This window comes from Leptonotus elevatus, chromosome 17 (genome assembly GCF_054856555.1).
Source record: "Leptonotus elevatus isolate MCC_2025b chromosome 17, RoL_Lele_1.0, whole genome shotgun sequence".
NCBI lineage: Eukaryota > Metazoa > Chordata > Actinopteri > Syngnathiformes > Syngnathidae > Leptonotus > Leptonotus elevatus.
Window position 1 is genome coordinate 8,412,243 of NC_141255.1, and position 27,592 is coordinate 8,439,834.

Sequence of the window (27,592 nt, forward strand, 5' to 3'; positions counted from 1 at the left end):
AACTTTCGGAATTTGGTGATTCTTTCACTACAGTTACTCCGATGTTTTTAAAGTTGGATTCTTTTTACAGTGTGACTTCATCTTCTTCCAAGAGTTTGGTTCCCTTTTCTTTGGGACCGTTGTCATTGGATTTCAGTAAGATTTGAAAGATACTACCCTTATACCACAATTTTTGCAGCGCACAGTTGAAATTAATAGCGCATTCTCGTCATTCAAGGCCACAAATGGGAAACACGCAAGTAGACGTGGAACTGCAATTCAACAGTTCGGCACCGATTGAAGATATTCCAGAAGCCGATGCAGTCGTAGAAGCGTTGCAAGAAGCTGTGACTAATCCTAACACCACTTTCACCTTCGCTCTGGATCCAGACTCTATTACAGCCAGTTGTAAGTAGCACAAGATTCTCTGAATGCCAACTGATTTCAACGCTATCATTATGAACACATTCAGATTCACTTCCATGACTAACGGTCAGAGTTGGGAAACCCAGTTCCAGAAAGTAAAAACCCAGACAGTATTTGGCTTTAGCCCCAGGTGTTTCTACTCAACATGTGGAGACAAGTTAATTTATCTGTCAGTTGAATAGAAGCACCTGTGACTAAAGCTAATCTATGGCAGGGTTTTTACTTTCTGGACGTGGATTCCCCAACCCTCCTTACGGTGTTCCTCAAGACTTCGTCCTATTGTCTCATTTGCTCATCGACTTCTGCTTATCTTGAGGGACAATTCACGCTCTGACCTTTTCTGAATGACGTTTCCTATATTGATTTTTCTTTGGCAGACAAGAATAATGCCTTTGTCCCAATGATAATTGATCAGTTCTTTTAAACTACTTTCACCGAAACAGCAAAAGTACCAACAGCCACCCAAGGACCAACATCCTCCCTTGGTTTAACATCTACCATTGATGGGTTATCATCAACAACGACCCAAGGGACAGCAACTACTGCCCTCTCAGTTCCACAACCAGCTGTGTTACTTACAGCCACTCTGTTGGAACCTTTTGTGGAAGATTTGAACAACCGCAGCAGCGAAGGATACAGAGTACTTGAAACACAAGTGGTGTCAATGGTGCGTTCGATCAACATGTAAACTTTCGGAATTTGGTGATTCTTTCACTACAGTTACTCCGATGTTTTTAAAGTTGGATTCTTTTTACAGTGTGACTTCATCTTCTTCCAAGAGTTTGGTTCCCTTTTCTTTGGGACCGTTGTCATTGGATTTCAGTAAGATTTGAAAGATACTACCCTTATACCACAATTTTTGCAGCGCACAGTTGAAATTAATAGCGCATTCTCGTCATTCAAGGCCACAAATGGGAAACACGCAAGTAGACGTGGAACTGCAATTCAACAGTTCGGCACCGATTGAAGATATTCCAGAAGCCGATGCAGTCGTAGAAGCGTTGCAAGAAGCTGTGACTAATCCTAACACCACTTTCACCTTCGCTCTGGATCCAGACTCTATTACAGCCAGTTGTAAGTAACACAAGATTCTCTGAATTCCAACTGATTTTAACGCTATCATTATGAAAACATTCAGATTCACTTCCATGACTAACGGTCAGAGTTGGGAAACCCAGTTCCAGAAAGTAAAAACCCAGACAGTATTTGGCTTTAGCCCCAGGTGTTTCTACTCAACATGTGGAGACGAGTTAATTTATCTGTCAGTTGAATAGAAGCACCTGTGACTAAAGCTAATCTATGGCAGGGTTTTTACTTTCTGGACGTGGATTCCCCAACCCTCCTCACGGTGTTCCTCAAGACTTCGTCCCATTGTCTCATTTGCTCATCGACTTCTGCTTATCTTGAGGGACAATTCACGCTCGGACCTTTTCTGAATGACGTTTCCTATATTGATTTGTCTTTGGCAGACAAGAATAATGCCTTTGTCCCAATGATAATTGATCAGTTCTTTTAAACTACTTTCACCGAAACAGCAAAAGTACCAACAGCCACCCAAGGACCAACATCCTCCCTTGGTTTAACATCTACCATTGATGGGTTATCATCAACAACGACCCAAGGGACAGCAACTACTGCCCTCTCAGTTCCACAACCAGCTGTGTTACTTACAGCCACTCTGTTGGAACCTTTTGTGGAAGATTTGAACAACCGCAGCAGCGAAGGATACAGAGTACTTGAAACACAAGTGGTGTCAATGGTGCGTTCGATCAACATGTAAACTTTCGGAATTTGGTGATTCTTTCACTACAGTTACTCCGATGTTTTTAAAGTTGGATTCTTTTTACAGTGTGACTTCATCTTCTTCCAAGAGTTTGGTTCCCTTTTCTTTGGGACCGTTGTCATTGGATTTCAGTAAGATTTGAAAGATACTACCCTTATACCACAATTTTTGCAGCGCACAGTTGAAATTAATAGCGCATTCTCGTCATTCAAGGCCACAAATGGGAAACACGCAAGTAGACGTGGAACTGCAATTCAACAGTTCGGCACCGATTGAAGATATTCCAGAAGCCGATGCAGTCGTAGAAGCGTTGCAAGAAGCTGTGACCAATCCTAACACCACTTTCACCTTCGCTCTGGATCCAGACTCTATTACAGCCAGTTGTAAGTAGCACAAGATTCTCTGAATGCCAACTGATTTCAACGCTATCATTATGAACACATTCAGATTCACTTCCATGACTAACGGTCAGAGTTGGGAAACCCAGTTCCAGAAAGTAAAAATCCAGACAGTATTTGGCTTTAGCCCCAGGTGTTTCTACTCAACATGTGGAGACAAGTTAATTTATCTGTCAGTTGAATAGAAGCACCTGTGACTAAAGCTAATCTATGGCAGGGTTTTTACTTTCTGGACGTGGATTCCCCAACCCTCCTCACGGTGTTCCTCAAGACTTCGTCCCATTGTCTCATTTGCTCATCGACTTCTGCTTATCTTGAGGGACAATTCACGCTCTGACCTTTTCTGAATGACGTTTCCTATATTGATTTTTCTTTGGCAGACAAGAATAATGCCTTTGTCCCAATGATAATTGATCAGTTCTTTTAAACTACTTTCACCGAAACAGCAAAAGTACCAACAGCCACCCAAGGACCAACATCCTCCCTTGGTTTAACATCTACCATTGATGGGTTATCATCAACAACGACCCAAGGGACAGCAACTACTGCCCTCTCAGTTCCACAACCAGCTGTGTTACTTACAGCCACTCTGTTGGAACCTTTTGTGGAAGATTTGAACAACCGCAGCAGCGAAGGATACAGAGTACTTGAAACACAAGTGGTGTCAATGGTGCGTTCGATCAACATGTAAACTTTCGGAATTTGGTGATTCTTTCACTACAGTTACTCCGATGTTTTTAAAGTTGGATTCTTTTTACAGTGTGACTTCATCTTCTTCCAAGAGTTTGGTTCCCTTTTCTTTGGGACCGTTGTCATTGGATTTCAGTAAGATTTGAAAGATACTACCCTTATACCACAATTTTTGCAGCGCACAGTTGAAATTAATAGCGCATTCTCGTCATTCAAGGCCACAAATGGGAAACACGCAAGTAGACGTGGAACTGCAATTCAACAGTTCGGCACCGATTGAAGATATTCCAGAAGCCGATGCAGTCGTAGAAGCGTTGCAAGAAGCTGTGACTAATCCTAACACCACTTTCACCTTCGCTCTGGATCCAGACTCTATTACAGCCAGTTGTAAGTAGCACAAGATTCTCTGAATGCCAACTGATTTCAACGCTATCATTATGAACACATTCAGATTCACTTCCATGACTAACGGTCAGAGTTGGGAAACCCAGTTCCAGAAAGTAAAAATCCAGACAGTATTTGGCTTTAGCCCCAGGTGTTTCTACTCAACATGTGGAGACAAGTTAATTTATCTGTCAGTTGAATAGAAGCACCTGTGACTAAAGCTAATCTATGGCAGGGTTTTTACTTTCTGGACGTGGATTCCCCAACCCTCCTCACGGTGTTCCTCAAGACTTCGTCCCATTGTCTCATTTGCTCATCGACTTCTGCTTATCTTGAGGGACAATTCACGCTCTGACCTTTTCTGAATGACGTTTCCTATATTGATTTTTCTTTGGCAGACAAGAATAATGCCTTTGTCCCAATGATAATTGATCAGTTCTTTTAAACTACTTTCACCGAAACAGCAAAAGTACCAACAGCCACCCAAGGACCAACATCCTCCCTTGGTTTAACATCTACCATTGATGGGTTATCATCAACAACGACCCAAGGGACAGCAACTACTGCCCTCTCAGTTCCACAACCAGCTGTGTTACTTACAGCCACTCTGTTGGAACCTTTTGTGGAAGATTTGAACAACCGCAGCAGCGAAGGATACAGAGTACTTGAAACACAAGTGGTGTCAATGGTGCGTTCGATCAACATGTAAACTTTCGGAATTTGGTGATTCTTTCACTACAGTTACTCCGATGTTTTTAAAGTTGGATTCTTTTTACAGTGTGACTTCATCTTCTTCCAAGAGTTTGGTTCCCTTTTCTTTGGGACCGTTGTCATTGGATTTCAGTAAGATTTGAAAGATACTACCCTTATACCACAATTTTTGCAGCGCACAGTTGAAATTAATAGCGCATTCTCGTCATTCAAGGCCACAAATGGGAAACACGCAAGTAGACGTGGAACTGCAATTCAACAGTTCGGCACCGATTGAAGATATTCCAGAAGCCGATGCAGTCGTAGAAGCGTTGCAAGAAGCTGTGACTAATCCTAACACCACTTTCACCTTCGCTCTGGATCCAGACTCTATTACAGCCAGTTGTAAGTAGCACAAGATTCTCTGAATGCCAACTGATTTCAACGCTATCATTATGAACACATTCAGATTCACTTCCATGACTAACGGTCAGAGTTGGGAAACCCAGTTCCAGAAAGTAAAAACCCAGACAGTATTTGGCTTTAGCCCCAGGTGTTTCTACTCAACATGTGGAGACAAGTTAATTTATCTGTCAGTTGAATAGAAGCACCTGTGACTAAAGCTAATCTATGGCAGGGTTTTTACTTTCTGGACGTGGATTCCCCAACCCTCCTTACGGTGTTCCTCAAGACTTCGTCCTATTGTCTCATTTGCTCATCGACTTCTGCTTATCTTGAGGGACAATTCACGCTCTGACCTTTTCTGAATGACGTTTCCTATATTGATTTTTCTTTGGCAGACAAGAATAATGCCTTTGTCCCAATGATAATTGATCAGTTCTTTTAAACTACTTTCACCGAAACAGCAAAAGTACCAACAGCCACCCAAGGACCAACATCCTCCCTTGGTTTAACATCTACCATTGATGGGTTATCATCAACAACGACCCAAGGGACAGCAACTACTGCCCTCTCAGTTCCACAACCAGCTGTGTTACTTACAGCCACTCTGTTGGAACCTTTTGTGGAAGATTTGAACAACCGCAGCAGCGAAGGATACAGAGTACTTGAAACACAAGTGGTGTCAATGGTGCGTTCGATCAACATGTAAACTTTCGGAATTTGGGGATTCTTTCACTACACTTACTCCGATGTTTTTAAAGTTGGATTCTTTTTACAGTGTGACTTCATCTTCTTCCAAGAGTTTGGTTCCCTTTTCTTTGGGACCGTTGTCATTGGATTTCAGTAAGATTTGAAATATACTACCCTTATACCACAATTTTTGCAGCGCACAGTTGAAATTAATAGCGCATTCTCGTCATTCAAGGCCACAAATGGGAAACACGCAAGTAGACGTGGAACTGCAATTCAACAGTTCGGCACCGATTGAAGATATTCCAGAAGCCGATGCAGTCGTAGAAGCGTTGCAAGAAGCTGTGACTAATCCTAACACCACTTTCACCTTCGCTCTGGATCCAGACTCTATTACAGCCAGTTGTAAGTAGCACAAGATTCTCTGAATGCCAACTGATTTCAACGCTATCATTATGAACACATTCAGATTCACTTCCATGACTAACGGTCAGAGTTGGGAAACCCAGTTCCAGAAAGTAAAAACCCAGACAGTATTTGGCTTTAGCCCCAGGTGTTTCTACTCAACATGTGGAGACAAGTTAATTTATCTGTCAGTTGAATAGAAGCACCTGTGACTAAAGCTAATCTATGGCAGGGTTTTTACGTTCAGGACGTGGATTCCCCAACCCTCCTCACGGTGTTCCTCAAGACTTCGTCCCATTGTTTCATTTGCTCATCGACTTCTGCTTATCTTGAGGGACAATTCACGCTCTGACCTTTTCTGAATGACGTTTCCTATATTGATTTTTCTTTGGCAGACAAGAATAATGCCTTTGTCCCAATGATAATTGATCAGTTCTTTTAAACTACTTTCACCGAAACAGCAAAAGTACCAACAGCCACCCAAGGACCAACATCCTCCCTTGGTTTAACATCTACCATTGATGGGTTATCATCAACAACGACCCAAGGGACAGCAACTACTGCCCTCTCAGTTCCACAACCAGCTGTGTTACTTACAGCCACTCTGTTGGAACCTTTTGTGGAAGATTTGAACAACCGCAGCAGCGAAGGATACAGAGTACTTGAAACACAAGTGGTGTCAATGGTGCGTTCGATCAACATGTAAACTTTCGGAATTTGTTGATTCTTTCACTACAGTTACTCCGATGTTTTTAAAGTTGGATTATTTTTACAGTGTGACTTCATCTTCTTCCAAGAGTTTGGTTCCCTTTTCTTTGGGACTGTTGTCATTGGATTTCAGTAAGATTTGAAATATACTACCCTTATACCTCAATTTTTGCAGCGCACAGTTGAAATTAATAGCGCATTCTCGTCATTCAAGGCCACAAATGGGAAACACGCAAGTAGACGTGGAACTGCAATTCAACAGTTCGGCACCGATTGAAGATATTCCAGAAGCCGATGCAGTCGTAGAAGCGTTGCAAGAAGCTGTGACTAATCCTAACACCACTTTCACCTTCGCTCTGGATCCAGACTCTATTACAGCCAGTTGTAAGTAGCACAAGATTCTCTGAATGCCAACTGATTTCAACGCTATCATTATGAACACATTCAGATTCACTTCCATGACTAACGGTCAGAGTTGGGAAACCCAGTTCCAGAAAGTAAAAACCCAGACAGTATTTGGCTTTAGCCCCAGGTGTTTCTACTCAACATGTGGAGACAAGTTAATTTATCTGTCAGTTGAATAGAAGCACCTGTGACTAAAGCTAATCTATGGCAGGGTTTTTACTTTCTGGACGTGGATTCCCCAACCCTCCTCACGGTGTTCCTCAAGACTTCGTCCCATTGTCTCATTTGCTCATCGACTTCTGCTTATCTTGAGGGACAATTCACGCTCTGACCTTTTCTGAATGACGTTTCCTATATTGATTTTTCTTTGGCAGACAAGAATAATGCCTTTGTCCCAATGATAATTGATCAGTTCTTTTAAACTACTTTCACCGAAACAGCAAAAGTACCAACAGCCACCCAAGGACCAACATCCTCCCTTGGTTTAACATCTACCATTGATGGGTTATCATCAACAACGACCCAAGGGACAGCAACTACTGCCCTCTCAGTTCCACAACCAGCTGTGTTACTTACAGCCACTCTGTTGGAACCTTTTGTGGAAGATTTGAACAACCGCAGCAGCGAAGGATACAGAGTACTTGAAACACAAGTGGTGTCAATGGTGCGTTCGATCAACATGTAAACTTTCGGAATTTGGTGATTCTTTCACTACAGTTACTCCGATGTTTTTAAAGTTGGATTCTTTTTACAGTGTGACTTCATCTTCTTCCAAGAGTTTGGTTCCCTTTTCTTTGGGACCGTTGTCATTGGATTTCAGTAAGATTTGAAAGATACTACCCTTATACCACAATTTTTGCAGCGCACAGTTGAAATTAATAGCGCATTCTCGTCATTCAAGGCCACAAATGGGAAACACGCAAGTAGACGTGGAACTGCAATTCAACAGTTCGGCACCGATTGAAGATATTCCAGAAGCCGATGCAGTCGTAGAAGCGTTGCAAGAAGCTGTGACTAATCCTAACACCACTTTCACCTTCGCTCTGGATCCAGACTCTATTACAGCCAGTTGTAAGTAGCACAAGATTCTCTGAATGCCAACTGATTTCAACGCTATCATTATGAACACATTCAGATTCACTTCCATGACTAACGGTCAGAGTTGGGAAACCCAGTTCCAGAAAGTAAAAATCCAGACAGTATTTGGCTTTAGCCCCAGGTGTTTCTACTCAACATGTGGAGACGAGTTAATTTATCTGTCAGTTGAATAGAAGCACCTGTGACTAAAGCTAATCTATGGCAGGGTTTTTACTTTCTGGACGTGGATTCCCCAACCCTCCTCACGGTGTTCCTCAAGACTTCGTCCCATTGTCTCATTTGCTCATCGACTTCTGCTTATCTTGAGGGACAATTCACGCTCTGACCTTTTCTGAATGACGTTTCCTATATTGATTTTTCTTTGGCAGACAAGAATAATGTCTTTGTCCCAATGATAATTGATCAGTTCTTTTAAACTACTTTCACCGAAACAGCAAAAGTACCAACAGTCACCAAAGGACCAACATCCTCCCTTGGTTTAACAACTACCATTGATGGGTTATCATCAACAACGACCCAAGGGACAGCAACTACTGCCCTCTCAGTTCCACAACCAGCTGTGTTACTTACAGCCACTCTGTTGGAACCTTTTGTGGAAGAATTGAACAACCGCAGCAGCGAAGGATACAGAGAACTTGAAACACAAGTGGTGTCAATGGTGCGTACGATCAACATGTAAACTTTTGGAATTTGGTGATTCTTTCACTACAGTTACTCCGATGTTTTTAAAGTTGGATTCTTTTTACAGTGTGACTTCATCTTCTTCCAAGAGTTTGGTTCCCTTTTCTTTGGGACCGTTGTCATCGGATTTCAGTAAGATTTGAAATATACTACCCTTATGCCACAATTTTTTCAGCGCACAGTTGAAATTAATAGCGTATTCTTGTCATTCAAGGCCACAAATGGGAAACACGCAAGTAGACGTGGAACTGCAATTCAACAGTTCTGCACCGATTGAAGATATTCCAGAAGCCGAAGCAGTCGTAGAAGCGTTGCAAGAAGCTGTGACTAATCCTAACACCACTTTCAACCTCCCTCTGGATCCAGACTCTATTACAGCCAGTTGTAAGTAACAAGATTCTCTGAATGCCAACTGATTTCAATGCTATCATTATGAACACATTCAGATCCACTTCCATGCTGGGGAGGTGTCTGGGGGTTTGGGGGCCTGGGGGCGGCTGGGTCTGGGTTGTGGTGGGTGACGGGTGTGGGTGGGGGGTCGTGGGGGGAGCGGGGGCTGTGGGCCGGTGGGGTGCCTGGCGGGCCTGCCGTTTCCCGTTCTGTTGCGTTGGGCTGGGGGTGCGGGCCGTGTTGGGGTGGGGGGCGCTCCTGGCTCCTGGGTTTGCTCTCCAGCCAGTGGCCCCTGCGTGGTCCGGGGGTTGTGCCTTGGCGCTGCCGTGGCCTGGGGGGCCCTGGGGGGTTGTGCTTCCTCTGTCCAGGCCGATGTCAACGGCTCCCCTCTTTGGTGGAGGTGTTCATGCATGCCAGATCCACCACACAAGCATCTATCGAAATTCAAACACAATCTGCTTTTTCCTCTGGTCTTTGAATTGGTGGAAGCTGATGTCTGTGGATCTCAGTCTGCTTCATCTATCCTTCCTTCCTTTCCTCAGTCTCTCCTTTGGTCTCTTGAGGTCTCCCTAATTTGTTGGAATTTAGATGTTTGTGGGGTTGGTGAAAGACTGGTTGGTAACCTGGTGGGTAGTAGGTGATGTCTGTTCGGTGCTGGATTTCACTTTCCTTTCTTTGATCCTTCCTCGGGTCTCCTAACAACCTCACGACTCTAGCTGGATTCTGAAATATTCGGTTATGGTGAACGGTATGGGATTTTTAATAGGTTTTAGGTGAATTAATGAGTACACACTCACACGCACGCACACATGCACACACACACCCGCACATTCTCACGCACATACAAAGTAAAAAAAAAAAAAAAGCGTTGCAAGAAGCTGTGACTAATCCTAACATCACTTTCAACTTCGCTCTGGATCCTGACTATTACAGCCGGTTGTAAGTAACACAAGATTCTCTGGATGCCAACTGATTTCCATCCTTATTATTAAGCACTCATTCAGATCCATTTATATGACTAACGGTCAGAGTTGGGAAACCCAGGTCCAAAAAGTAAAAACCCTGACTGTGTTTGGCTTTAGCCACAGGTGTTTTCACTCAACAGGTGGAGACAAGCTAATTTAACTGTCAGTTGAATAGAAGCATCTGTGGCTAAATCTAATCTGTGGCAGGGTTTTTTTACTTTTTTTGGCGTGGATTCCCCAACCCTGATCACGGTGTTCCTCAGGACTTCATCCCACTGTCTCATTTGTTCATTGACTTCTGCTTGTCTTGAGGGACAATTCACGCTCTGACCAGTTCTAAATGACATTTTCTTTCTTTATTTTTCTTTGGTAGACAAGAATAATGCCTTTTTCCAAATGAAAATTAATCCATTCTTTTAAACTACTTTCACCAAAACAGCTAAAGTACCAAAAACCACCCAAGGATCAACGTCCTCCCATGGTTTAACAACAGCTGCTATTGGTTCATCATCAGCAACTGCAATCTCAGGTCCACCACCAGCTGTGTCACTTACAGCCACTCTGTTGGAACCTTATGTGGAAGATTTGAACAACCGCAGCAGCGAAGGATACAGAGTACTTGAAACACAAGTGGTGTCAATGGTGGGTATATATTTAAGTGATTACAATGTTATATGGTAATGAGCTCGTCCATCTATCCATCTATCCATCCATCCAGCAAGTTGTTTTCCACAAGATATGTGAATCTGAGTCATGGGAGGCAGCAGAATAATTCAGGAAACCTAGACTTCTGTGTCTCCAGCCCCCACCTCTTGGTCGACACAGGGGATACCGAGGTGCTCCAAGGCCTGCTATATACAGAGTAAACAGAGTGTCATAGATCTGACCCATGGGATCCTCACAGTTGGAGCGGGCTGGAGATCAATAAGTGTTCTTAGTGGAACAACGACGATTGATGCATCTATAAGCAGTGACTAGTGACAAATCAACAGCAACTACTGACAAATTCACAGCTGTCGTTGGATCAACAATTTTAGGTGACAGATCCAGAACTATTGACAAATCAACAACTAATATTGATAAATCCACAATTACTGTTGATGCATCAACAACTGCTGTCGACCAATCAGCAACTGTTGTTGATGGATCAACAAGTTATTTTGATGAATCAACAGCTGTTGTTAGCTCAACATTTGTAGATGACGGCTCAAAAACTATTGCCAAATCAACAGCAAGTATTAATAAATCGACAGCTGTTGTATCAACAATTGACAAATCAACAAATAGTGACAAACCAATTACCTTTGACACATCATCAATTACTATCACAACAAAAATGACTACAACTACTGAAGGATCAACCACTACTGCTGTTGGAACAAGATCTGTTGATGGATCAAGAACTATTGATAAATCAAAAGCAACTACTGATGAATCAACAGCAAAAATTGATAAATAAACACCAACTATTGAGAAATCAACAGCTGTTGTTGGATCAACAATAGTAGCTGACACGTCAAGAACTATTGACAAATTAACAACTATTGACAAATCAACAGCAGCTATTGACAGATTAACAACTACTATTAGCAAGTCGACAATTACCGTTGAACAATCAACACCTCTCGGTGCATCAACTACTACTAATGAATCAACAAGTTCCTTTGCTGACTCAACAGCTGTTGTGGGCTCCACAATTGTAGATGGCAGATCAACAACTATTGACAAAACAATTACTATTGACAAATCAACAGCAAGTATTGATAAATTGACAGCTGTTTTATCAACAATTGAGAAATCAACAACTGACAAATCAACAAGTAGTGACAAATCAACTACTTTTGACAAATCATCAATTACTATTACAACAAAAACTACCACCACTGAAGACAAATCAGCTACTAAAGATGAAACAATAACTGTTGACAAATCAACAGCAAGTATTGATGGATCGACAGCTGTTGATGGATCAACCATTGGAGTTGACAGATCAACAATTGACCAATTAACGGATGTATCAACAGCAACTACTGACGAATCAACAGAAAGTATTGATGTATCAACAAAAAACATTGATGAATCAACCAGTACTACTGACGGATCAACAAGAAGATCAACAGCAACTTTTGATGCATCAGCAACTCTTGTTGATGCATCAACACTTATTGAGAGAGGAACAACTATTGGTGTCTCAAGAACAACTATTGACAAAATCACTACCAATGACAAATCAACATCAGCTCCTGACAAATCAACAATGACTATTTATGACTTAACCACTAATATTGACAAACCAACAATTGTTGCTGATGGGTTAACTAATTATGACATATCAACAACCACTGTTAATCGATCAACCACGACTTTTGATGAACCAACAACTATTGACAAATCAACACCTGTTTTTGATGCATCAACAAATGCTTTTGATAGGACAACTACTACTAATGAGTCAACAACTGTTCTTGACGGTTCAACAACTATAGATGACGCATTTGCAACCATTGTTGATGAATCAACTATGGCTGATGAATCAAAAGCTACTACAGACAAATCAACTACAACGTATGAATCAACAGCAACTACTAACCAATCAACTGATGGATCAATAACTGTTGAGGGATTGTCAACAATTTCTAATGAATCGACAACTTTTGACAAATCAATAACAGAGATTGACAAATCGACAACTACCAAATTGAAGAATACTATTAATGAATCAAAAGCTACTACTGGCGAATCAACAACTATTGACAAACCAACAGAATATATTGATGAATCCACAGCTATGATTAACAGATCAACAGAAACTATTAACAAACCAACTACTGAAGGATCAACTACTTTTGACAAATCGACTATTGATGAATCAACTACTGAAGAACCAATGACAACTACTGATAAATCACCAGCTACTACTGTCAACTCAACAACTTCTGTTGACAAATCAACAATTACTCTTGACAAATCATCAACTACTATTGACAAACCAATAACAACTACTGACAGATCAACAACAATGGATGAATCAACAACAACTCAAGAGACAACTGCAGTCATCTCACGAGTAGTGTCTGTTAAAGCTACTCTTTTGGAACCTTTTGTGGAAGCATTAAACAATCGCAGCAGCAAACAATACAAAGAATTCAAAACACAAGTGGTATCAATGGTGCGTAATGATTCAATTTATTACAATTCCAGGCAGGACCTCTGTCGTGGGTTATGTATCTTTATGGAGAGAATGTCCATGTGCAGCCCTGGTGTAGAAGGTTCCCAGATTGCCCACTCTTTCTTGACCCTGGAGAGAAGGTTGAGATGGCTGAGGCAACTCGTAAGCCTGTCCGCGGTTCCTCTCACTGGTGCCCAACCAGGAGAAGGCCTCGGGACTGGTGTCCTCCAGTTGAGCTGGAGACAGAGAAGTCTGTACCTATATGTTTAGACTGCAGCCCTGTCACCTACACTTAGATGTACATATGAAAATGGATGGATGGATGGACTATTTCATGACTTATTTTTCTAATGCAACCATTTTCTTTAACCACTTTTAATTCCGTCAAATTTGATTCTTCTTACAGTGTGACTCGATCCTCTTGCAAGCATTTGGAGACATTTTTATCCGCACCATTGTTAATGGATTTAGGTAATAAATTAAATACAGGAAGCATCTGGAAATGTCAACTTGCACTCCAATCTAAATATGTCATCTCCTATTTTATTTTTAGTCCAGAACAGGGAAACACAAAAGTGGAAATGGACCTGGAATTCAACAATTCGGTACCAAGTGATCAGATCCCAGAAGCTGATGTGGTCGTTGAGACATTGGTAGAAGCTGTGAATAGTCCCAACAACAATTTCCCACTCACTGTTATTCCAGACTCAATTGCAGTTATTTGTAAGTTAAGACTTCTGTCATCACCACCAAATTATCTTCAGTTAGCATCAATGCTGATTTTTTTTTGCTGTTAATTATTTTCATTTAAACAGCTGAAACATCAGAAACAACGGATGGACCATCACCTACACATGAGTCCACTGCCACCCAGGTCCCCACCACCCATGTACTTTCAACTCTAGAGCCAACCATCAATCACGGGCCAACTATCAGCCGTGGGCCAACCACCACTCATGTCCCTGCAACTCAAGGGTCAACTACCACCCACGTCCCTACAACTCAAGAGCCAACCACCATTCATGGGCCAATCACCACCAACGTTCCTGTAACTCAAGGGCCAACCACCACTCAAGGGCCAACCACCACTCATGTCCCTACAACTCAAGGGCCAACCACCACTCATGTCCCTGCAACTCAAGGGCCAACTACCACCCACGTCCCTACAACTCAAGAGTCAACCACCATTCATGGGCCAATCACCACCAACGTTCCTGTAACTAAAGGGCCAACCACCACTCAAGGGCCAACCACCACTCATGTCCCTACAACTCAAGGGCCAACCACCACTGATTTCCCTACAACTCAAGGGCCAACTACTACCCACGTGCCTGCAACTCAAGAGTCAACCACCATTCATGGGCCAATCACCACCAACGTTCCTGTAACTCAAGGGCCAACCACCACTCAAGGGCCAACCACCACCCATATCCCTACAACTCAAAGGCCAACCACCACTGAAGGCCCAACCACAAGTTATGTCCCTACAACTCAAGGGCCAACTGTTCGAAATCCAACAACTCTAGCAGCAGTCCCCACATCTTCACCACCGGTTGTTGTCTGGTCGGCTACTTTGGAGGAACCGTTTGTGGAAGAATTCAATGATGTCAACAGCATGCAGTACAAAGCTCTTGAAAACAGAATTATAACGGCGGTCAGTCCAGTTGTTATCCTCCCTATGCTTTTTCATCTATTTTTTTTTCTGAAGTTCTAATTTGTTTCCCTTTTCTCCACGTTACAGTGCGACACCATCTACAGGCAGAGATTCGGTTTTATATTCATCCGCACCTTCGTTATTCGGGTTTTGTACGTTTTTGCAATTGATCTTACAATATTTAAGGGTGTGTTCAACTGAGAGTACATTGTGCATTTTTTTTCAATATAGCCGCGCTGTTGTACTGACACAATTGGAAAACACGCAAGTCAATGTAGGACTGGAGTTCAGGAACACATCTTCGACTCCTGTGGACGAGGTTGTCGCCGCCACCTTGGAGGAAACGCTTGGCCAGCCCAACAATATATTCAACATCAGCATCTTTGCTGAAACCCTTGAAGTCATTCGTGAGTTTACCGCCGTGAAAAGCTTGACATATGGCAGACATTGTGATGTTCACACCCTTTTTGTACATTTGTAATTTTTTTGTGGCATCAGTTTGGCTGTTTAACGGGTAGTAGCAGCAATTTTTGTTGTCTTAGTTTTAGTTTTAGTACATTTGTTGTTGGAATTTTTTTTAACCAAGTGTCTTCCGATTGTATTTCCAGAATCTCCACACCAAACAAATTTAGAGACAACAAATGGACCATCACCTACACAGGAGTCCACTGCCACCCAGGTCCCCACCACCCATGTCCTTTCAACTCTAGAGCCAACCATCAATCACGGGCCAACTATCAGCCATGTTCCTACAACTCAAGGGCCAACCACCACTCATGTCCCTGCAACTCAAGGGCCAACTACCACCCACGTCCCTACAACTCAAGAGCCAACCACCATTCATGGACCAATCACCACCAATGTTCCTGTAACTCAAGGGCCAACCACCACTCAAGGGCCAACCAACACTCATTTCCCTACAACTCAAGGGCCAACTACCACCCACGTCCCTACAACTGAAGAGCCAACCACCATTCATGGGTCAATCACCACCAACGTTCCTCTAACTCAAGGGCCAACAACCACTCAAGGGCCAACCACCACTCATGTCCCTACAACTCAAGGGCCAACCAACACTGAAGGCCCAACCACAAGTTATGTCCCTACAACTCAAGGGCCAACTGTTCGAAATCCAACAACTCCAGCAGCAGTCCCCACATCTTCACCACCGGTTGTTGTCTGGTCGGCTACTTTGGAGGAACCGTTTGTGGAAGAATTCAATGATGTCAACAGCATGCAGTACAAAGCTCTTGAAAACAGAATTGTCACGGCGGTCAGTCCAGTTGTTATCCTCCCTATGCTTTTTCATCTATTTTTTTTCTGACGTCTAATTTGTTTCCCTTTTCTCCACGTTACAGTGCGACACCATCTACAGGCAGAGATTCGGTTTTATATTCATCCGCACCTTCGTTATTCGGGTTTTGTACGTTTTTGCAATTGATCTTACAATATTTAAGGGTGTGTCCAACTGAGAGTACATTTTGCATTTTTTTTCAATACAGCCGCGCTGTTGTACTGACACAATTGGAAAACACGCAAGTCAATGTAGGACTGGAGTTCAGGAACACATCTTCGACTCCTGTGGACGAGGTTGTCGTCGCCACCTTGGAGGAAACGCTTGGCCAGCCCAACAACATATTCAACATCAGCATCTTTGCTGAAACCCTTGAAGTCATTCGTGAGTTTACCGCCGTGAAAAGCTTGACATATGGCAGACATTGTGATGTTCACACCCTTTTTGTACATTTGTAATTTTTTTGTGGCATCAGTTTGGCTGTTTAACAGGTAGTAGCAGCAATTTTTGTTGTCTTAGTTTTTGTTTTAGTACATTTGTTGTTGGAATTTTTTTTAACCAAGTGTCTTCCGATTGTATTGCCAGAATCTCCACACCAAACAAATTCAGAGACAACAAATGGACCATCACCTACACATGAGTCCACTGCCACCCACGTCCCCACCACCCATGTCCTTTCAACTCTAGAGCCAACCATCAATCACGGGCCAACTATCAGCCGTGTTCCTACAACTCAAGGGCCAACCACCACTCATGTCCCTGCAACTCTAGGGCCAACTACCACCCATGTCCCTACAACTCAAGAGCCAACCACCATTCATGGGCCAATCACCACCAACGTTCCTGTAACTCAAGGGCCAACCACCACTCAAGGGCCAACCACCACTCATGTCCCTACAACTCAAGGGCCAACTACCACCCACGTCCCTATAACTGAAGAGCCAACCACCATTCATGGGTCAATCACCACCAACGTTCCTCTAACTCAAGGGCCAACAACCACTCAAGGGCCAACCACCACTCATGTCCCTACAACTCAAGGGCCAACCAACACTGAAGGCCCAACCACAAGTTATGTCCCTACAACTCAAGGGCCAACTGTTCGAAATCCAACAACTCCAGCAGCAGTCCCCACATCTTCACCACCGGTTGTTGTCTGGTCGGCTACTTTGGAGGAACCGTTTGTGGAAGAATTCAATGATGTCAACAGCATGCAGTACAAAGCTCTTGAAAACAGAATTGTCACGGCGGTCAGTCCAGTTGTTATCCTCCCTATGCTTTTTCATCTATTTTTTTCCTAACGTCTAATTTGTTTCCCTTTTCTCCACGTTACAGTGCGACACCATCTACAGGCAGAGATTCGGTTTTATATTCATCCGCACCTTCGTTATTCGGGTTTTGTACGTTTTTGCAATTGATCTTACAATATTTAAGGGTGTGTCCAACTGAGAGTACATTGTGCATTTTTTTTCAATACAGCCGCGCTGTTGTACTGACACAATTGGAAAACACGCAAGTCAATGTAGGACTGGAATTCAGGAACACATCTTCGACTCCTGTGGACGAGGTTGTCGTCGCCACCTTGGAGGAAACGCTTGGCCAGCCCAACAACATATTCAACATCAGCATCTTTGCTGAAACCCTTGAAGTCATTCGTGAGTTTACCGCCGTGAAAAGCTTGACATATGGCAGACATTGTGATGTTCACACCCTTTTTGTACATTTGTAATTTTTTTGTGGCATCAGTTTGGCTGTTTAACAGGTAGTAGCAGCAATTTTTGTTGTCTTAGTTTTTGTTTTAGTACATTTGTTGTTGGAAACATTTTTAATCAAGTGTCTTCCGATTGTATTGCCAGAATCTCCACACCAAACAAAGTCAGAGACAACAAATGGACCATCACCTACACATGAGTCCACTGCCACCCAGGTCCCCACCACCCATGTCCTTTCAACTCTAGAGCCAACCATCAATCACGGGCCAACTATCAGCCGTGTTCCTACAACTCAAGGGCCAACCACCACTCATGCCCCTGCAACTCAAGGGCCAACTACCACCCACGTCCCTACAACTCAAGAGCCAACCACCATTCATGGGCCAATCACCACCAACGTTCCTGTAACCCAAGGGCCAACCACCACTCAAGGGCCAACCACCACTCATGTCCCTACAACTCAAGGGCCAACTACCACCCACGTCCCAACAACTCAAGAGCCAACCACCATTCATGGGCCAATCACCACCAATGTTCCTGTAACTCAAGGGCCAATCACCACTCATTTCCCTACAACTCAAGGGCCAACTACCACCCACGTCCCTACAACTCAAGAGCCAACCACCATTCATGGGCCAATCACCACCAACGTTCCTGTAACTCAAGGGCCAACCACCATTCAAGGGCCAACCACCACTCATGTCCCTACAACTCAAGGGCCAACTACCACCCACGTCCCTACAACTGAAGAGCCAACCACCATTCATGGGTCAATCACCACCAATGTTCCTGTAACTCAAGGGCCAACCACCACTCAAGGGCCAACCACCACTCATTTCCCTACAACTCAAGGGCCAACTACCACCCACGTCCCTACAACTCAAGAGCCAACCACCACTCATGTCCCTACAACCCAAGGGCCAACCACCACTCAAGGGCCAACCGACACTCATGTCCCTGTAACTCAAGTGCTAACTACCACCCATGTCTCTACAACTCAAGGGCCAACCACCACTGAAGGCCCAACCACCACTGAAGGCCCAACCACAAGTTATGTCCCTACAACTCAAGGGCCAACTGTTCGAAATCCAACAACTCCAGCAGCAGTCCCCACATCTTCACCACCGGTTGTTGTCTGGTCGGCTACTTTGGAGGAACCATTTGTGGAAGAATTCAATGATGTCAACAGCGCGCAGTACAAAGCTCTTGAAAACAGAATTGTCACGGCGGTCAGTCCAGTTGTTATCCTCACTATGCTTTTCATCAATTTTTTTCCGACGTCTAATTTGTTTCCCTTTTTTCCACGTTATAGTGTGACACCATCTACAGGCAGAGATTCGGTTTTATCTTCATCCGCACCTTCGTTATTCGGGTTTTGTACGTTCATGCAATTGTTCTTTGAATATTTAAAGGTGTGTCCAACTGGAAGTACATTGTGCATATTTTTTTTTCAATACAGCCGCGCTGTTGTACTGACACAATTGGAAAACACGCAAGTCAATGTAGGATTGGAGTTCAGGAACATATCTTCGACGCCTGTGGACAAGGTTGTCGTCGCCACTTTAGAGGAAACGCTTGGTCAACCCAACAACATGTTTAACATCAGCATCGTCGCTGAAACCCTTGAAGTCATTCGTGAGTTTACAGCCGTGAACGCCTTGACATATGGCAGCTGTTGTGAAGTTCACACCCTTTTTGTACATTTGTCAATTTTTGTGCCATCAGTTTGGGTGTTTAACAAGTAGAAGTAACAATTTTTGTTGTCTTAGTTTTTGTTTTAGTACATTTGTTGTTGGAAAAAAATGTTAACCAAGTGTCTTCCGATTGTATTGCCAGAATCTCCACACCAAACAGATTCGACAACACCTGGAACATCAGAAACAACAAATGGACCATCACCTACAAATGAGCCAACTGCCACCCATGTCCCCACCACTCATGGGCCAACCAGCACCCATGTTCCTGTAACTCAACGGCCAACCACCACTAATGGGCCAACCACCACTCATGTCCCTACAACTCAAGGGCCAACCACTACGCATGTCCCTGTAGCTCAAGAGTCAACCGCCACTCAAGGGCCAGCCACCACTCATAGGCCAACCAGCGCCCATGTCCCTACAAGTCAAAGGCCAACTCCCACTCATGGGCCAACCAGCACCCATGTCCCTGCAACTCAAGGGTCAATCACCACTAATGGGCCAACCACCACTCATGTCCCTACAACTCAAGGGCCAACCACTACGCATGTCCCTGTAGCTCAAGAGTCAACCGCCACTCAAGGGCCAGCCACCACTCATAGGCCAACCAGCGCCCATGTCCCTACAAGTCAAAGGCCAACTCCCACTCATGGGCCAACCAGCACCCATGTCCCTGCAACTCAAGGGTCAATCACCACTAATGGGCCAACCACCACTCATGTCCCTACAACTCAAGGGCCAACCACTACGCATGTCCCTGTAGCTCAAGAGTCAACCGCCACTCAAGGGCCAGCCACCACTCATAGGCCAACCAGCGCCCATGTCCCTACAAGTCAAAGGCCAACTCCCACTCATGGGCCAACCAGCACCCATGTCCCTGCAACTCAAGGGTCAATCACCACTCATGTCCCTGCAACTCAAGGTGCAAAATCCTCTAAAGGGCCAACCAGCACCCCTGTTCCTGCAACTCAAGGGCCAACAGTTCGAAATTCAACAACTGCAGCAGCAATCCCCACATCTTCACCATCGGTTGTTGTCCTGTCGGCTACCTTGCAGGAACCGTTTGTGGAAGAATTCAATGATGTCAACAGTGTGCAGTACAAAGCTCTTGAAAACAGAGTAGTCACCGCGGTGAGTACAGTTGTTATCCTCACTATGCTTTTCATCAAATTTTTCTGGCTTCTAATTTGTTTCCTTTTCCTCCATATTACAGTGTGACATCATCTATAGGCAGAGATTTGGTTTCATCTTCATCCGCACCTTTGTTATTCGGGTTTTGTAAGTTTATGCATTTATTTTGAGATTATATGTCCTCCTATCTCTGGGGTCAAAGTCACTGAGGTGGTTGGAAAGTTCCTTGGTGGCAAGGCCCCGGTGGTGGATGAGATCCGCCCGGAGTTCCTAAAGGCTCTGGATGTTGTTGGGCTGTCGTGGTTGACACGCCTCTACAACATCTCATGGACATCTGGAACAGTGCCTTTGGATTGGCAGATCGGGGTGGTGGTCCCCCTGGAGGGGTGTACCAACTATAGAAGGGTCACACTCCTCAGCCTCCCTGGTTAGGTCTATTCAGCGGTGCCGGAGAGGAGGGTCCGTCGGGAGGTCGAATCTCGGATTCCGGAGGAGCAGTGTGGTTTTCGTCCCGGCCGTGGAACAGTGGACCAGCTCTTTACCCTCGGCAGGGTACTCGAGGGTGCCTGGGAGTTTGCCCAACCAGTCTACATGTGTTTTGTGGACTTTCGACCGTGTCCCTCGGGGAGTCCTGTGGGGTGCTTTGGGAGTATGGGGTACCAAAACCCTAATACGGGCTGTTCCCTGTACGACCGATGTCAGAGTTTGGTCGGCATTGCCGGCAGTAAGTCGGATTTGTTTCTAGGTGTAGCCAAGGCGTTGAGGTGGGTAGTCTGAGCATTGCATCTCTGCTTTTTGCAGATGATGTGGTGTTGTTGGCTTCTTCAAGCCGCGATCTCAAACTCTCACTCGCTCAGCCTAGTGTGAAGTGGTTGGGATGAGGATCAGCACCTCCAAATCCGAGACCATGGTCCTCAGTCAGAAAAGGGTGGAGTGCCCACTCAGGGTCGGGGATGAGTTCCTGCCCCAAGTGGAAGAGTTTAAGTATCTTGGGGTCTTGTTCACGATTGAGGGCAGGATGGAGTGAAAGATCGACACGTGGATCGGTGCAGCGTCTGCAGTGAGGCAGACTCTGTATAGGTCCGTTGTGGTGAAGAAGGAGCTCAGCCGAAAAGGTGAAGCTCTCGATTTACCTATCGATCTATGTTCCTACCCTCACCTATGGTTAAGAGCTGTCGATCGTGACCGAAACAACAAGATCCCGGATACAAGCGGCCAAAATGAGTTTTTTTCCGACGCCCAGTCATCCAGGAGGGACTCAGAGTTGAGCCGCTGCTCCTCCGCGTTGAGAGTCAGCTGAGGTGGCTCGGGCATCTGGTTTGAATGCCTCTTGGACGCCTCCCTGGAGAGGTGTTCCAGGCATGTCCCACCGACAGGACACGCTGGAGAGACTATGTCTCTCGGCTGGCTTGGAAATGCCTTGGGATCCTGCCAGAGGAGCTAGATGAAGTGGCTGGGGAGAGGGAAGTCTGGGCTTCACTGCTAAAGCTGCTGCCCCTGTGACCCAACCCTGATGAGTGGTAGAAGATGGATGGATGGATGGATGGATGGATGGATGGATATAAGGGTGTGTCCAACTAAGAGTACATTGTACGTTTTTCAATACAGCCGCGCTGTGGTATTGACGCGAATGGAAAACACGCAAGTGAACGTAGGACTGGAATTCAGGAACACATCTTCGACTCCTGCGGACGAGGTTGTCGTCACCACCTTAGAGGAAACGCTTGGTCAGCCCAACAACACGTTCAACATCAGCATTAATGCTGAAACCCTTGAAGTCATTCGTGAGTTTACCGCCTCGACATATAGCAGCTGTCGTGATGTTCAAACCCTTTTTGTACATTTGACATTTTTTGTGCCATCAGTTTGGCCGTTTAACAGGTACTACTAGTAGTAGCATTTTTTGTAGTCTTAGTTTTTGTTTTAGTACATTTGTTGTGGGGACAAATTTTAACCAAGTGTCTTCCGATTGTATTTCCAGAATCTCTGCACAAAACAAATTCGACAGCAAACCCCAACGCCACTGCAGCCCCAGGAACAACGGCAACCAAGAAACCTACTAGTAGCACCACGTCACTCACTACGCAGACTTTGACGTTTACGTCCGTTGGCGAGACGTTCACGAGCGACTTGCTCAATCAGTCGTCTTCCGTGTTTATCAACCGAGCAGCGATCATCAAGACGACGGTGAGACACTTGCAATGCACCCTCACCCAATTTAAAAAAGGAAAACAACTTTTTGTTTTGGGATTCACAATACAATCAGAATAAAGAATCTTCACCAATTTTATTGGATTTTAAAATATGTATTATTACATGAACGCATGTTTCTTCGCACTTGCACAACGACAAAAGCATTACGAAGCTTACAAAAGTGTTAGTTTGATTGAATTCTGGGACTCAAGCATTCACAATAATTTAGTTGCAAGTTCAAAATCTTCTTTTGTGAATGATGAGAAGAAGAAAAGAAACAAAGCTGATACATTATGATACTTTTCCCACAGCTTGAACCACTCTTCAAAGTCACATTTTCTTCATTTAAAGACCTGGCAGTAACATCATTCAGGTATTGTACAAAAAACAACAATAAAAGCATAAGATATTCATACTTATGACTCAGTATTATAATTTTTTCCCCCCAGTAATGGCTCCATTATCAACAACATGGACTTGAGATTCGCATCTGACTTAGTGCCCAGCAATAATGCCATTGGTCGCGTTTTGATCAATGCTGCACCCAACATCACGGCCTTCAACGTGGACCCCACATCCATTTTTGTGGATGGCATGCGTAAGCTATTTTAATAAAAGTGTTTTTTGCATAATTGGTATCGGCTTACTTTCTCCCCCCCCCCCCCCTCTTTTTAAAATAGTGGTCTCCAGTGGAGCGAGCCAGAAGACGAGCCTCATCACTGCATGTGGCATGGTGCTGTTGTCATGGTTACTGGCGAGTCAGCAGTAGCATCTTTGGGCTGCTTCACCAAATTAGGATCAGGGGGCCCAAAACTGGTCCCTCGGGCTCGCCGATTGCCTGATCATTAAGTTACATGTGTATGGTAATGTTGTATGATATAATTTCTGGGAATCTATAACTTTAATGAACACTGTATAATAATTAAAACCTTTGAACACTGTATAAGAATTAAAGCCTTTAAACACTATAAGAAATTTTTGAAACTGCATACAAATAAAAGCCTTTGTACACTGTGTCTACTAATAAAAGCATTTTTACTCTGTACACAAATCAAAGCTTTTGCACACTGTATAAGAATTAAAGCATTTAGACACTGTATGAAAATGAAAGCTTGTCGACACTATACAAATTAAAGCTTTGTACACTGTATAAGAATTAAAGTCTTTAGACACTTTACAAATTCAAGTGGTCACTGTATAAAATGTAAAGTATTTGCACACTGTATAGGACCAAGAATTTAAATCTTTAAAAATTAAAAACTTATACTAATTAAATCCTTTGTAAATTGTATAAGAACAAAGCCTTTGTACAGTATATAATAATTAAAGCCTTTGGACACTTCAGGAAATGTGAAAAAAACAACAACTCATGAGTAGCGATATGAAAATTGTGACTGTGACTAAGAACTAATTACTAAAATTTTTCTGGGATTTACCAACACTGTTCTCTATTATTTGTTGTCTGGCCACTGACTTTATACATATAAAACCTTGGACACTATAAGAATTTAAGACTTTGTACACTGAGACAAATTAAATTTGTTGTACAGTGTTCCCTCGTTTTCCACTGGGGTTAGGTTCCAAAAAATACCCGTAATATAAATGATATCCGCGAAGGAGTTAGCTTTATATTTTACGTATATTATAAATGTTTTAATGCTCTAAAATTCCTCACCACACAGTTTATACATTTTTGTTAGTGAGGCATTTACATTTTTTCCACATTTCTCTCTTGTTTAAACATTCTCATTGTTCAAACCTTCATAAGTTTAATAAAGTAGGTACATTACTGAAAAAAAAAATGCAAGGAAAAATTGCACCCAAAAAAATCTGCAATAAAGTGAGGCCGCAAAAAGTGAGCCCGCGTTATAGCGAGGAAACACTGTACACTGAATACAAATGAAAGTTATTGCACACTATATAAGAATTAAAGCCATTGTGGGCAGGAAAAATGTAAAATTCTGTGTCCATTCTGTGGTTTTGCGTTTCATCGCGAGATGGCAGTGACATTTTTTCTTTCCAATATGAACATTATATTTAATACAGAGCAGGGATTCAGTGTGCGGTTCAGGTCAACAAGCCTTCTGCGATGTCAAGAAAACGTATCACAACAGGTTCCTCAATGTGCTTTGTGCCATAAAGTTGAAAAGCTGGTATGTACAATCTAGATCAGGGGTAGGCAACCCTGGTCCCCGAGAGCCACTGTCCTGCCTGTCTTCCATGTCTCCCTCCACCAACACAGCTGATTTGATGATTTGATCGTTATCAGGCTTCTGCAGAGCTTGCTGATGAGCTGATAACATGTGTCAGCTGTGTTGGAGGAGGGAGACATGGAAAACAGGCAGGGTAGTGGCTCTTGAGGACCAGGGTTCCCTAAGCCTGGTCCAGATGAACAAATCTGCATTTTTAGTCATCAATAAATAATCATTTTTTGGGCTATTTAAGGTAAATGTCCCTATTTACCTTGAATAGCCCAATACCCCAGGAATCACTCCCAATAAAACGTAATTACGTTAAACTCGAATTACTAGTTCAATATCTTGCGTGCAAGTTTTGCCTTCACGTGACATAAGGGATGAATCATGGAATCAGTGGCTTTCTCAGCATTAAGCAGGCATTGTGCATAATACGAAGGCGTCATATGTTGAACATTGTTTTGTTTCCAAAAGTGCGACATTACAAATGTTAAACCAACAACTGTGTGACATGAATGAAAACAGACGTCACGGGGATCATTTTTTTTCGCATTGGTGTGGTACAATAGAACCCTGGGAGTGCATCGTTGTCACTAAAATTAGCCACCTTATAGTTGGAAATTAGAATTACTCAATATTGGATGTATTCACACACTGTATTTGAGCAGAAATACAGAGACTTGTATATAAAAAATACTCTGGTAAAAGTAGTAGTAACTACATACAGTACAGACTCTGAAATGCAATTAATTACAAAAGCAAAAATGTGTTTTCATACATCTTCAATACCCATTTTGACAATATTTACACACAGAAATTATTTTTCCTTTCGTTAACTTACACAATCTGTGCACTGAGAAGGGGGAAAAAAATCACTTGGAAGTTGGCACGATAAAAAGAACACATTCACCCCCAATCATATTTGGAACAGACAACATCAAACTGGAGTATTTTCTTAAATAAATCCATGAATGGGGAAAATCATATTTCTCCCTGGTTCACATTTTTCTATGTTAGTGGTTGGTCTCTGAAGACTTTTTTTTTTTTTTTTTTTTACATCATATCATTATCCGATATAATAATAAAATAATAAATAATAATAAAATAAGTTCATTCATCCCCCGAACCAACATAAACCAACATAATTTGATCATGTAATAAATAGAAACCACATATATGCATCTTCCAATGTAGGTGATAGGTAAAAAGTTGCCGGAAAAATAAACACCAATTATGTAATTAAGTAATTTAATTACATTAATCCCACCACTACTTATACCATATGAAGATTTTGTTTAGTTTTTTTGTTTTGTTTTTTTATATAAGTGAGCGACACATAGGGTTCCGCCCGCATTGCTCATTCTTTATTTGCTTGTTGGAAATCGAGTGGAATGCCAAGCGACAAAAGAAAGGAGGGTGTGAGTGACAGCTGACAGCCCTGATCCAGGAATTGTTCAATAATGTTTTACAACATTGCTGCCAAATGCATCACCTTGGGGTCAGGCCCAACGCCTTTTGTAGCGTTGCATTATAAAAACCGCTGAGAAAGATACATGGTGACAGTCAACAAGGTGAAGCCTCAAACTGGAAATACGAAAATACAAAAAAAGGAAAAAGAGGAAACCGCAAGATTAATTTCAGGATTGATTTTATTTATCATAATTTCAGGTATGTATTCTTTTGTAAATGTAATTTCTGGTAGTGTTTTTCCAAGCCAATTTTTTTTAGTAGTTTTTATTTAACTTAACAGTATGAATTAGTATTTTCATTGTTTTTGTTGATTTATGAAATATTTCCTAATGCATATTAAATCATTTAGCAATATAATTAATAAGTTGAACCAACGTGATACGCAGGATTTATAATTTTAAAGTATTAATTTTCAAAACAGTTTTTCAATTGTATTTATAACTTGTTTTAAACAAAAACTGAAGGGAAAACAAAGCAGTATATACATATATTTATGTAATACTATATATATAGAACATATCAATATTTTAAATAATTTTAGCAAAATTATGGAAAGTGTGTAAGACAAATGAAAAGTGCATGTTTCAATTATTCATTTTTTCCCAAACTCAAATTCTATCTCATTTTATAAATAAAAAAAATCTATTTTTATTGATAATGTTTTAATTTACAATAACAATACTAACAAATGTGTGTGTGGTGGGATATTGTGACATGCCATTTAAAAAAATATTTTTTCATTTAATTATAGGAAATATATTAGTTTATTAGAATATTTCAATGAGTCGGAATAAATATTGTAAGGGCACACATAGGTGCCACCCATCTGCATGTTTGTTAAATAAATTTTCTCCATTGTATAGAACCAACCAAACAAGATGCTCATTCGATGGATGATGGCAACATTCCTGATTCTAACAGGTAACTTGATCTGTTCAAACACAGCGAGTCACATGTGTTATATACTCCTGTATAAAATAGAA

At 42.7% G+C, this 27,592-nt stretch overlaps 1 protein-coding gene across 1 annotated transcript in view; it reads left to right on the forward strand.

Annotated features, from left to right (window-relative positions):
• The window catches only part of LOC147159648 (uncharacterized), a 47,162-nt gene extending 23,204 nt beyond the window's left edge, over positions 1-23,958 (forward strand). Inside the window, exons 64-78 of the mRNA XM_086059370.1 lie at positions 71-135; positions 218-387; positions 8,493-8,716; positions 13,670-13,734; positions 13,817-13,986; positions 14,079-14,574; positions 15,659-16,040; positions 16,901-17,311; positions 18,094-19,152; positions 19,236-19,300; positions 22,360-22,535; positions 22,733-22,938; positions 23,256-23,317; positions 23,394-23,542; positions 23,625-23,958. Of these exons, the coding sequence (XP_085915496.1) occupies positions 71-135; positions 218-387; positions 8,493-8,716; positions 13,670-13,734; positions 13,817-13,986; positions 14,079-14,574; positions 15,659-16,040; positions 16,901-17,311; positions 18,094-19,152; positions 19,236-19,300; positions 22,360-22,535; positions 22,733-22,938; positions 23,256-23,317; positions 23,394-23,542; positions 23,625-23,713 (3,789 nt within the window). The 3' untranslated portion in view covers positions 23,714-23,958. The remainder of the gene's footprint in view (positions 1-70; positions 136-217; positions 388-8,492; positions 8,717-13,669; positions 13,735-13,816; positions 13,987-14,078; positions 14,575-15,658; positions 16,041-16,900; positions 17,312-18,093; positions 19,153-19,235; positions 19,301-22,359; positions 22,536-22,732; positions 22,939-23,255; positions 23,318-23,393; positions 23,543-23,624) is intronic.
• The last annotated feature ends 3,634 nt before the right edge of the window (positions 23,959-27,592 follow it).